The 12,585-nt window shown below is 29.3% G+C and overlaps 1 protein-coding gene across 4 annotated transcripts in view; it reads left to right on the top strand.

Annotated features, from left to right (window-relative positions):
* Positions 1–10,373, top strand: part of LOC136973284 (DNA helicase MCM8-like) — a 48,325-nt gene extending 37,952 nt beyond the window's left edge. For 3 of the 4 annotated variants that reach the window (XM_067268004.1, XM_067268006.1, XM_067268003.1), the window contains 2 exons: positions 2,390–4,222; positions 9,525–10,373. In XM_067268004.1, the coding sequence (XP_067124105.1) occupies positions 2,402–4,222; positions 9,525–10,268 (2,565 nt within the window). In that variant the 5' untranslated portion in view covers positions 2,390–2,401 and the 3' untranslated portion in view covers positions 10,269–10,373. Of the gene's footprint in view, positions 1–408; positions 1,207–2,389; positions 4,223–9,524 lie in introns of those variants that run through there. The other variant, XM_067268007.1, reaches the window with a different exon arrangement.
* Positions 10,374–12,585: the final 2,212 nt, after the last annotated feature.

The raw sequence follows: 12,585 nt of genomic DNA, 5'->3' as shown, positions 1-12,585 counted from the left end.
CCCTAGAATCTTGCATAGTAGCCATCTATTTACATAACCCATTTCAATTTGAAAGCTGGCTTTCCACTCATATTTTATCTTATGCTTTCTTTACATTGTGATTATGGAAATATTTAAGTTTCAATGTTGTTCTTGGGATATTCATCTTTTATGATACTTTAGTATACATCCTGAATTTTGATAATTTATTCTGCATAAACATTATTACATAATTTCCTAAAAATTAATTATTAATTAATGTTATTTATATATAATTATGTAAAAACTTAAATGTAATATCTAAAATCTAAACTTCTAATTTATTAAATTATTATTTAACTACAAAGATTTTATAAGGTGTCAACAATGCTCAGCAGAGAGAATATCTTGCCCTTCCTAAGGGCAAGATATTCTTTTTACTGAGTATTATTGATACCTTACTAAGATTTTAGGTCATTCCTGTATGAGCACAAAAGCGAAAAAGAATCATTGGTCCAGGAACTACCTTACAAGAGATATTCTGTTCCAATATTTTCCTGACATTTGGTTTGAACAGATAAACCTAAAATATTTTAATGACTTTTTCATAATTATTTGTTGGGAGATACTTTATTATATATATTTAACAAATAATTTAATTTACTGCCATGTAGTGTCAATTCTGAACATTAAATATATTTCAATAAATACAAGGGCAATTCAACTTTATTCTGCAATTTCAGTAATAATGATGGAACTTTATATGTCACAGGATCCCAATTTATGTATCTCTAGATGTTTTCCTTTACATGATGACACTTCTCCCATCATCTTGGCAATGATGCTATTCCTACAGAATAGAAGTCTTTTGATTGGTGTTGGAGCATGGCTATCATGCAATGGAGATGATTAACAGATGGTTAGGAAATCCTGAATCGCCTGGCCTAACTGTAAGACCTGAACTGATACCTTGTGATTATCACCTGTTTTGCCCATTGAAGGAAACCTTGGGAGACTGGAGCCACTATATGTCAAACTCTGAAGTCAAAGTTCAATCGTGCAATGGTTCTGACGTCACCAAAATATTTGTCTTGCAGGCATCATTGCCAAAACAACAAGAAAAGTGCCATCATGTGGAAGGGAAACATAGAGAAAGAAACAAATTGGTACTAGATAACACAGACAATTCTTCTATTGCTGTTACTGAAATTCTAGACAGAAATTGAACCGCCCTCATAATATACATTGGTAATACACTTCAAGTCATATAAACATTTTTAATTCCTTACAAAGAGGAACATACTAATTTTAAACAGTTTTAGAATATAATTATTTTTAAGTTTTTTGATTTAAAATTTTTATTACTGCAAATCATTCAGTAATGCAGAGGACAAGAATTCAAATTTTGGGAAGGGTTGCTTCTAGACAACGGCTTCTGTCAAATTTTTTCAGTTATGTAAAAATAGTTTATAATCCTAAAGACTGCCACAAGTTGAATTTTCCAATGAAAATATAATATACCTATATAGGTCTATATTTTGAAATTAAAGCCAAAAAGTTATAAGTTATTTATTGAATGATTTTATATTGATACTGATTAATACAGAAAGAGTTTTTCTTTAGAATTCTTATAGTTTTTCCTTGAAGAAGAATATTCAGTTACAGTTGTTGCTATTTATATGGTTCAGTTATTTAAATCTTTTCAGCCATATTTTATTGAGGCAGAGCATTAGCAAAACCTCTTCTATGTAACTTATAGAATTGAGTTCATACTCAAAATCTGATAATCTGATCAGTTGATTTTGATTAAACTCTGTCATTTTATATAATATGAGACAAAATTTAAAATGTAATAAAAATTGGAGGTCCAAGGTTTCATTTTTGAAATACAGTTGTATCAAACTGACAGTATCCAAGGTTGCTAAGAGAGAGTGCAATTTTTTTCTTTTTTTTTTCAAGTCAATAAAATGTTTTTGGGGTTCCTGAAATAATAATATTGACTTGTACATTTTGATTCAATTCTTAGTTTATGTTTTGATAGAAATGCACTTTCCGTAGTTAATATTTTTAGTAAATATATAGCATAACTTTTGTAAGCAATGTTTTAGATTCAAAGCAATAAGATCTTTTAAAAAAAGTAGATAAGAAAGATTTAGTACTAGCATTTTTGTTGCTTCATTTGGCATTTTTCCCATACAATTTTTGCATTTGTAAAAATATATACAAAATTATAAATATAAAATTTTGGTTCACTTTTATTAATTTTATCTTAATATTTTTATTGCCTTGAAAGGTCAGAGCAAATATTATTATTTGTTTTTAATATTTATGAAATATTTTATTTAAGATATCAAACTATATTAATCTAAAACATTTATTTTAGACCAAAAAAGTTTAGCAATTCATTTATTTATATATAATTTTATTTTAGAATATAACAAGTATGAATAGAGGACAAGGTGGAAGAAGACCTTTCTGGAATAGAAGAGGTGGACATCCAGGTTTATGGAAGCCATATAAGAAAAAGAATCTGCCACAAAATCCTGGATCCTCTAAAGATAAATTAAATACAAGTAATACATCCAGTATTATGCAATTATTAACTGTATCAAATCCATCTGGTAATTTGAAACAAATGCAAACTGACACAGTAGACTTTTCTCCTCAGTCAGGTCCTTATTCAGGATGGAAGCTTTATATATCAGATGAAGAATATAAACCAAACAGTGAAACAGTTAAAAAATTAAAATTAGTTGAAACATATTGTAAGACATTAAAGACAGAAATAGGCACTGACAGTATTGAATCCAAAGGATCTTTTGTTATTGAAATTAGCCATGTTTTGAAAGATAAAAGCTTAAATCTAGAATGGCCTGATATTGTTGATAATATAAGAGATTCACCTGCAACAGTAATTGGATATTTTGGATTAGCAATGCATCACATTATAACTGAAGAAATTAAAGAAGAATTATCAGTAAATCTATCTTTTTCTGAGGAGATTAACAAAAGTGCAGATTCTGTGCAGTGTAACATTCCAAAAATTCATGCAAGGTTTGTTGGTTTTGAACCTCTAACTCCACTTAAACAAATCAAAGCAAATTCTTATGGAAAATTTGTTTCCATTAAAGGTACTGTTGTAAGAGTAAGTAATATTAAACCATATTGCACAAAATTAGCTTTTGAATGCAAAAGTTGTTTGGTTACTCAAATTGTTACCCAATTAGATGGAAAATATACCATTCCAAAAAAATGTATAACTAAAGGTTGTCGATCACATCAGTTTTTACCTCTACGAGATTCAGAGTTAACAAAAACAGTTGATTGGCAAAAAATCAGACTTCAAGAAATTATTGTTGATGAACAAAGAGAAGGTGGTCGTGTTCCTAGGACAATTGAATGCAAGCTCTTGTATGATCTAGTAGACAGCTGTGTACCTGGAGATGTGGTAACAGTTTCAGGAATTGTGAATGTTATGAATACTCAAGATAATAATTTTCAATCCAATAAAGATAGATGTATGTTTCTCTTATATGTTTCAGTAAATTCCATTGTAAATTGTAGGGAAAATAATGCTTCAAAAAAATACAGTGATAATTTATCTTTAGTTGGTATTGATTTAAGTGCAAAGGATTTAAGTGCTATTAATGCTATATGTAGTGAAGACAATTTATTTCGTTTATTTGCTGCTTCCTTATGTCCTACTATATATGGTCATGAAATGGTAAAAGCTGGATTAGTTTTAGGTCTTATTGGTGGATCACAAAAGTTTCTTAATGATGATAAGAAAATACCAATAAGAGGTGATATACATGTTCTGATTGTTGGGGATCCTGGTTTAGGAAAAAGCCAAATGTTACAAGCATGTGCTAATATTGCTCCTCGTGGTGTATATGTATGTGGAAATACAACAACAACTTCAGGATTAACTGTCACTTTAACCAAAGAAGGAGCAAATGGTGAATATGCTTTAGAAGCTGGAGCATTAGTTCTGGCAGATCAAGGCTGTTGTTGTATTGATGAATTTGATAAAATGAATAATCAACATCATGCATTGTTAGAAGCAATGGAACAGCAAACAATTAGTATTGCTAAAGGTGGTATGGTATGCAGTTTGCCAGCAAGAACATCCATTTTAGCAGCAGCAAATCCAGTTGGTGGACATTATAATAAAGCCAAAACTGTTTCAGAAAATATTCGTCTGGGAAGTGCACTTCTGTCAAGATTTGATTTAGTATTTATTCTTTTAGATAAACCTAATGAGGTAATTATTTTCTGTTTTTACAGTAGAAAAATTTTTCATTTTACTTTTAGTTATTCTGAATAATTAGAATTTATAATTAAATTTTAAAAAACAAAAAAACCAATGGTAATTTTTTTGTTTTTAGCTTAAAAAATTTCTTGCTTTGTTATTCAATTACTCTCAATTTTCATTTAACATATCTAAAACTACATTAGCCTTGTAAATTTATTTTGATTTATTCACATTTCATACAATTTAAAGAACAATATGATATACAGTGGGTGATCAGTTAACAAACATAATCCATTCAAAGACAATGTTTGCTACTCAAATTGTTTGTTAACTGATTATCAATTTACCATAGATTTTTATGGGAATTTGATGAATTTGTTTTGGAGACCTCAAAAAATAAATAAAAATTATATAATTTCTTACTACGTTTATTTACATGTAATAACAAATTAAAAGCAAGCTCTCTATTTTTTCATGGATGGCACATCTTTGTTTCTCAGATGTGATTTTTGTTACTCCATTATCTGCTTGAGTCTTTTTGATTATATCTTTTTCAGCTAAGAGTGTATCTACTGTGGACTTGTTGAAGCCATACTGTTTAACAACATCAGACATCTGCCCACTTTCTACCTTGGCTATTATCTCTTGCTTACTTTCTATAATGAACACAGTTCTTGACAGCCACTCTTTTTAGGTCACATAATAATAATAGTTTATTTTAAATAAAAATTTCAGAAAAGCACAGAAAAATTCAGAAAACAGAAATCAACTAGTGCAAAAAAGGTTATATATATGTGAAAGTTTCATTCCATAAACCATTCACAGATGCCAGTAAAATATAGTTTTGCAAATCTTGTCACTTCTTCTTGTGTTTGTTCTGTGAGGTGTTCATTATCTGAACATGTGTTTCTTGTCTGAACATAAAAATCTTTAATGAAAGAGTACGTTGTCCAATTTGTTTGCAATTTAAACTGTTTGTTAACTAATCACTCACTGTATTCATAAACATGTTAGGAATATACATTATATTATAATCAGGGCTGTGGAGTCATGTAAAAATCTACTGACACTGGCTGCTTTACCATCCAACTCAGACTCTGACCAGGCTGGACTTGTTAACAAAATAGGCTCAGGAATTCTGATATCGTCACATGACCACAGAATATAAGCTTCAAAAAATAGAGTTCTAATAAAGATTGGAATAAAAAAGTTTTTATGTTCTAAGCTAAAAACATCCTCTAAGTAATGACATAGTCAATATATAAATATGTATTCAATAATTTTTACCTTTCCAAGCTGTTATATACACTGTGTATAAGGAAAGTGACAGATGTGACCGCCTACAGAAGGAAAGTGTAGTGATCAGTCAAAAAATGACATTCTCCAAATTTTTACATTTTCAGACTTCAGGCATCTTGAAATGTCAAGATAGGCAAAAGATTTGGGGTTTTTTTTTTCCTGTATGTACAGATGTTAGATTATGTGTGGGGCATGATTTTGTTCACCCTATTTGAAGCTTAATAACTTTTGTGGTTTTTGAATCAGAGTTGGATTGTTTAACACAGGAGTTATTAAGCTTCAAAGTGGTTGAACTAAGTTGTGCCCCAACACACATTTTAACATTTGTGCATGCAGAAAAAAACTTTGAATGTTTTTGCACTTCTCTACACTTCAAGGTTTCCCGAGTAAAAAAAAAAACAAAAATCTGAGGAAGTCATTTTTTGACTGATCGTCATTCTTTCTCCTTGTTATATGCCTATACTGTATAACAGCTGGGAAAGCAATAATGACGATGATTCTGATTACATTTTTAAAACTACAAAATAAAATGATTTTAAAAAATTAATTAAACATTAAAATTTGACACGTCTACTTAATATATAAATTTATATTTATTGACTTGTTTGATGATGGCAATGGTATCTGGTAAACATATATAAATAAAAACAGTAAATACATTTGTACTCAAACAAATTAGTTTAATAAAAATGTTGTACATAATATACAAGTATGCACATACATTAACCAAAGTCAAGAATATGAAACACAAACATTTAGACTTGTAAAGAAAAAGGTTGTTTATTTTGCCATGTTATTTAATTTATTATTTTTCATCTCTTATAAACTCAATTACTTCTTAAAAAAAGAATCGTTTCTATTTATCTTAAATCAGATTTAATAATTTTAAGAGTGGAAAACAAACACTACTGAAACTTGGGTTGGCGGCAATGCTGTATTTCGGATAATGTCTCGATAGTGCAGTATTGTCATTTTAACATCTAAATTTGAAGAATGGTCAATGTGATTTACTTTTTCCAGTGCATTGTAAAAATCATCTTTAAATTTCTTAAGATTTCCTATTCTGTCCGTGCTCATATTAGAACTCAAGCTTAATTTTGAGGATAGAGACTAGTTTTATAAAAAATTGTGATCACTAGTGAGTAAAATATTTATTAAGTCTGATCACTCTGGAGATATGACATGACCCCTTTTATGTCTCTACCCTGTCAACCTTTAATTAAAAACATAAATTTAATAGCCCCTTTATACACAAGCTACCATACCAAATTTTGTTTCTTAAACTTTTCCCATTCTGAAATATTGTTTAATATTTCAGAACAGAGAATAAAGAAATTAAACAAATTAGATGCCAACACAGATACACACGCAGACATTCACAGACTAATTTTTCCCCTTTGACATTTTTTGTGTTCATGAGGTCTCCAAACGTGCAGATTTGCAAAAAACTCAAAGGGTCAAATTTGACACAGTTTCAATGCTTTTCCATTTTATATACACAACAAGTTGGGAAAGTAAAAAGGAGTCGGAGTAGGCAGAGTTTTGAAGACTCCAACTAAAACTCCACGACTCCAAAGCCCTGATTATAATAAATACAAACACTATGAGATAATGGAAATTTTTTAATCTTGGAAACTCTATAATGAAAAGTAAATGAAATTTTAAAATTTCTTTAATTAATTAAATTTTAAATGTTTATAACTTTAGAATGCTTTCAAACAAGTAATGCTCATCAAGAATACTAAAAATAAAACGAATCTCAGTTGCTCTAGAAATATAACACATTTGTCACCACAGATATGATAGGAGAAACATAAGATTTAACAATATTTCAACATTAAAAAGTTGCAAAGAAATATAATAAACATAAAATAACACAGTAATAAGTGATAAAGTTATAGGTCTTAGAGCTAAAGTCTTTTAAACTTTCAAATTAATTATTTACACTCAATAAACTACAAGCAACTTGTACAGCAACAAAACTGGTTAATAACATTTTCAGTCATATTTATTGATCTTTGTCAAGTTTTCTATTCAAGAAAATTGTCAAAATAATTTTTATTTTATTTATCTATTTATTTTGATTAGCAAACCTGACAAAGATCATTAAATATAACCAAAAACATTAGTTCAAAAAACATTTTAGCTGTTGTACGAGGTTGTATATAATTGATTAAGTTGTCTACTGAAGTAGTTATTTTATGAATCAATCCTTTTCTTGCTAAAGAAAGTAGTAGTCAGAATCTCTATAGTTGAAGTTGATAATCTTCTTGAAATTTTAATTATACCAAATTCACATTGTAAAAATAGTTCAATAGTTCTACAGTTATCAACTGATATTACTGGTTCTATTGCCTGAGTATTGTTTCATAAAATTTCATGTGTTCAAATTTCAAAAAATCTGAGATTCTTGTTCAACTGAACTATTATATTGTCCAGTTACTAATGTTATCTGAATATTACATATACATATACAGTGGAACCTCGCTTAACAAGTACAATATACACTGTTAAGGAGTGTGAATCATCATCTCTTCTTCTAGCACGAAATGAACCATCCTGGAATGAGAATTTGATTTGCAGAAACAAAGAAAAATAACAGCTAATATGTTTGATAAACACTCCAAACGATATGCCAAATTCTTGGGTTATGTAAAGGCTATAATTGAATATTAGAAATTAATTAATTTGACTACAGGTATGCAGTTATGTTTGCATCTCGTATTAAATTTAATAATTATAAATAGTTAATTTTTAGTTCAGACATTTCTAAAATTTAATTTGGAATCGGTCATCAAATTTAATGACCCAAGAATTTGGCATATCGTTTGGTGCGTTTATTATGTAACAGGCTATGGTTGTTGATGTTTATAAGTAATGTGTGAACACAAGTTTGGAAAAATATGTGATCACAAGCAACGCTAAGATGCTAGCAGAATGAGTGCTAAACACAGACTGATGGAGCGTGCTGCATGCGCACCATTCGGGACTTCTTCTCTCCTCTTCTCTCGTTATGCGAAACATCACTCATTAAGCAATGCAAAGTTTTACAATTTGTTTTGCTTGTTATACAAAATACTCGTTGTGTGAGGTGCTCGTTAAGCTAGGTTCCACTGTATACAGTATGGTCTTGTTTTATGTAGGCATTTAGTGCCTGCAGGTACTTGTTAAATGAAATCCCACATAAATTTATGCTTCATTGAATGGTGTCTAGATACTTTACAATTAACAGAAAGCATTCAAGTATAATTCAAATGTTTTACATATGTTCTTACTATAAAGAACAATGTTTTAGTCAAATTTTAATTAATTAAACCATATGGAGTATATTACATAAGAAAAATACATACGAATTAGAGTATTCACCATAATGACTTTTGACATTCTAAACACAGAGTACTACTGAATGCTACATTCAGTACTACTCTGTGTTTAGAACAGTGGTTTCCAACCTGTGGGGTGTGCCCCCTAGGGGGCGTGAGACTGTTGTAAGGGGGGCATGCAGCTGTTTCCAAAATACCATTTTCGAATACAAACCAAAAACATCGAATAGGTGTCAAAAAAATGAATCAGCAAAATAGGTATACGTAATCCACAATCCTCGCCGCGAATTTTTCGGGTACAAATGCTAAAACATCCATCCATACTCTTGCTGGAACGAGAACATCTCGCTTTCGCGTTTGGAGCCGAGCGCGCTTTGAGTATTTATGAAATTAGATTGTTAGAAAAATTAAGGGGGCGCAACAATTTTTTTTTAAGGGGGGCGCAGGTACAAAAAGGTTGGAAACCATTGGTTTAGAATGTCAAAAGTTGGAGAAACATGGTTAAGATCAAATTTAGTGGCACTGGGCTGTCAAAAACATGAATCTGCATATATTAATTTTATATAAAACAAAATCTTACATTATTTGATTTTTAATAACTTTAAGAATTAATAAAGCTCTAAATTTTAAAATTACATTAAGTTTTGTTAATTTTAAACATAATTCAGAAACAATTTTTTTATTGACAGGAACTTGATGACAAACTTTCCAAACATGTGATTGCTCTGCATTCAGGCAAAAGTGAAAGTTTGCAGCAATCATCAGCTTTATCCAAAGCCTCATCTCAAATATCTTTTGTGAGTAGACTTGACTGTAGTAGTTTGGATGATAAAAATTTACTTGAAGATCGTCTCAAGTTTCAACATGGTGAAATCTGTGATCCAATTCCTCATCAGTTATTGCGTAAATATGTGGCTTATGCTCGAAAAAATATTAAACCCAAACTAACACATGATGCAGCAAAGATTTTGCAGCATTTTTACTTGGAGCTTCGGAAAAATCATCAGACATCAGATTCTACGCCTATTACAACTAGACAATTAGAATCAATGAAAAGATTAACAGAAGCCAGAGCTCGAGTTGAATTACGAGATCAGTGCACTAAACAGGATGCTTTGGATATTGTAGAGTTAATGAAATTTAGTATGATTGATACATACTCAGATCAGTTTGGATTGTTGCATTTTCAGAGATCTCAACATGGTTCTGGGATGAGCAGTAATTCTAAAGCTAAAAAGTTCATATCAGCTTTAACAGCAATATCACAACAGACTTGTAGTTCTTATTTTACTGCCCAACAAATGAAACAAATCTGCAAAGAATTAAATTTACAGATTTCAGATTTTGATAATTTCTTATTTTCATTAAATAATCAAGGTTTTTTATTGAAAAAAGGACCAAAAATATATCAATTACAAACAACTGATTTCTAACAATGTTTTTTTTTTTCTTTTTTTTTTTTGTATAAATTTGAAATGTTTCTTTAATTAAATATTTATTATACAGTGGGTAATCAATTAACAAACATAATCTGTTTCAAGACCACTGTTCACTAACCAATTATCCACTGTAATTTCAAATTAAAAATAAATCTCTATTTTAATCAGTTTCAAACATTTTATAACGTTAATTAATAAACTGGAACTTTTCAATTAACACTGATATATACATTTTACTGTATTATTTTTAATATTTATCCTTATTTTATTATTAATGTTCTACTTTATTTTACAATTTTGAATTAATTTGTCAGTTAATTTAGAATGTAAATTTTTAAAATGAAATCCATAATGTTTGTAGAATGGTTCTCCATGTTTCAAATGTTTGATAAATAGAATGGCTTTTTACTTGAAGAAGGCCTCCAGCTCTATCAACTGTATTAAATGTAACTGGAATCATTTGTAATTCGGAAAAAACATTGCTGGAATAAGTAAGAAAAGTGTGTATTTTTGTGCATATCAGTGTTAATTGAAACATTTTGAATAAAAACATCAGAAATATTATAAATATACATATAATATCAATTCATTATTATTAAAACAAAATATCCAAATGAGCACATAATAAAGTATCATTCTAAGAAATATTCTAGATATCCAGGTTTTTACATACAGGTCATCATTTCTCATTTTTATTTTGGTATTGAAGTTATAATATGAAAGCCTGGTTATCTGTTCATATATTAAGCTACAAGTTTTTCCATTATGGGAGACCTATGATAGGCAAAATTAAGACTGGTAATAAGCTTTATAATGCATTGTCTTGCATAAAAAATGTTAATCAACCAACTTGTTGAAACCATATTATATATATAGAAAAATGTCAATGATAACATATCCTTTTTATAATCATATGTACAGTTTCCAAGTGTCATTTACTATGTAATACTGCCAACATTAGCCTTATGGCGACACATCTACCTGCCTATTATAAGCAGTTATTAGAAAATTGGAATTTTAACTGTTTCTGCCAATTTCACTATAATAGGCAATGAAATTTTATGTTCTCACTAATATTATTTTTTTTATCATTTCATAAAGATTTCTGCTAAACATTTCTATTGTACTCTTTATTTATCATCATTAATTAAATTTGTCTATATTTTATACTTTGTGGTTTTTTTTAATTTTTTGATACCATTTTCTGTAATATTAGGCAAACCAGCGGTGATGCTTCTTAATGGCTTAGAAAATATAAAGCAGGAGTGTTAATTATTTTCAACCAAAAGGAGCCCTTATTGTAATATAACTAGGGTTTTGGCCCTCAGTGAAATTGTCTGAAATTTTAGTATGAGTATGTTATAGTCCTTGACTAAAACTGATCAAAAAGTCTCAATGTCCATGAAGCTTGAAAATGGCTAGTGTTTTGCTACAGTTGTTCGAATATATGGACAATTTATAAACAGCATGTTAACAGAAGTCTCTCCCTGACCAATTATTTCAAAAAATAATAGGACATTCAATGTAAACTTTTTGCTGATACATCAGGTATGTACTAAACAATGGTGTGAATTTCCTCCTCTCCAATTCTTTATTAGAGAAACCGTTGTGTTCTCAGTCTCTAATGAAAGTAGGACAGCATTGTCAATTACAAAGTTGTAGCATGTGGAAAAATACATACTATTATCTTTTAATCCATTCCAAAATATCGAATGGGATCCTGAAGCAGGCTGTTAAATAATCCCTTAACACAGTAGCCCCTCGTTATATCGCGCTTGTCGGGAGAGGGGAAAATAAACGCGAACTAAAAATTGGGCTTTTACTAAACAGATTATACACGCTATGGAATCTCTATCTTCTATTCTTTCATCAGCAAGTGTTTCTGATATATAATAAAAAACAAAGCTTATTTTAATACTGAATTTTATTCGTGGTTATATCATTGACGTTTACGTAAACATCGATACTACGAACGTCCATTTAGCATTATTGTTTCTTTAACAATGGCATTTAAAGACATACTGTCGATATAAGAAAATATCAGTTGCGGTTTTATTATACAGTACTATAGAGTATTTCATAATAAATCGTTTATTAATTAAAAATGCGTGTAATTTATATTTTTCAATAAAAATATACAGTAATTGAAAATTTAAAAAAATAAATATTGAACATATAATAGAACATAAAATTTATAAAATTAAAAAGTTCTCTATAAAGCAAAATAAAGTTACTACTGTATAAAAATTTTAGAACTTCCGTTCAGAAATAAAATTTTCCTTACACATTTTGCGGTGAGTTCGAAATTTCA

This window comes from Centruroides vittatus, unplaced genomic scaffold (genome assembly GCF_030686945.1).
Source record: "Centruroides vittatus isolate TY-2023 unplaced genomic scaffold, ASM3068694v2 contig_3127, whole genome shotgun sequence".
In the NCBI taxonomy this organism is placed as follows: Eukaryota; Metazoa; Arthropoda; class Arachnida; order Scorpiones; family Buthidae; genus Centruroides; species Centruroides vittatus.
The sequence above is the reverse complement of the archived record's forward strand: the minus strand, read 5'-3'. Positions and strand labels throughout refer to the sequence as shown.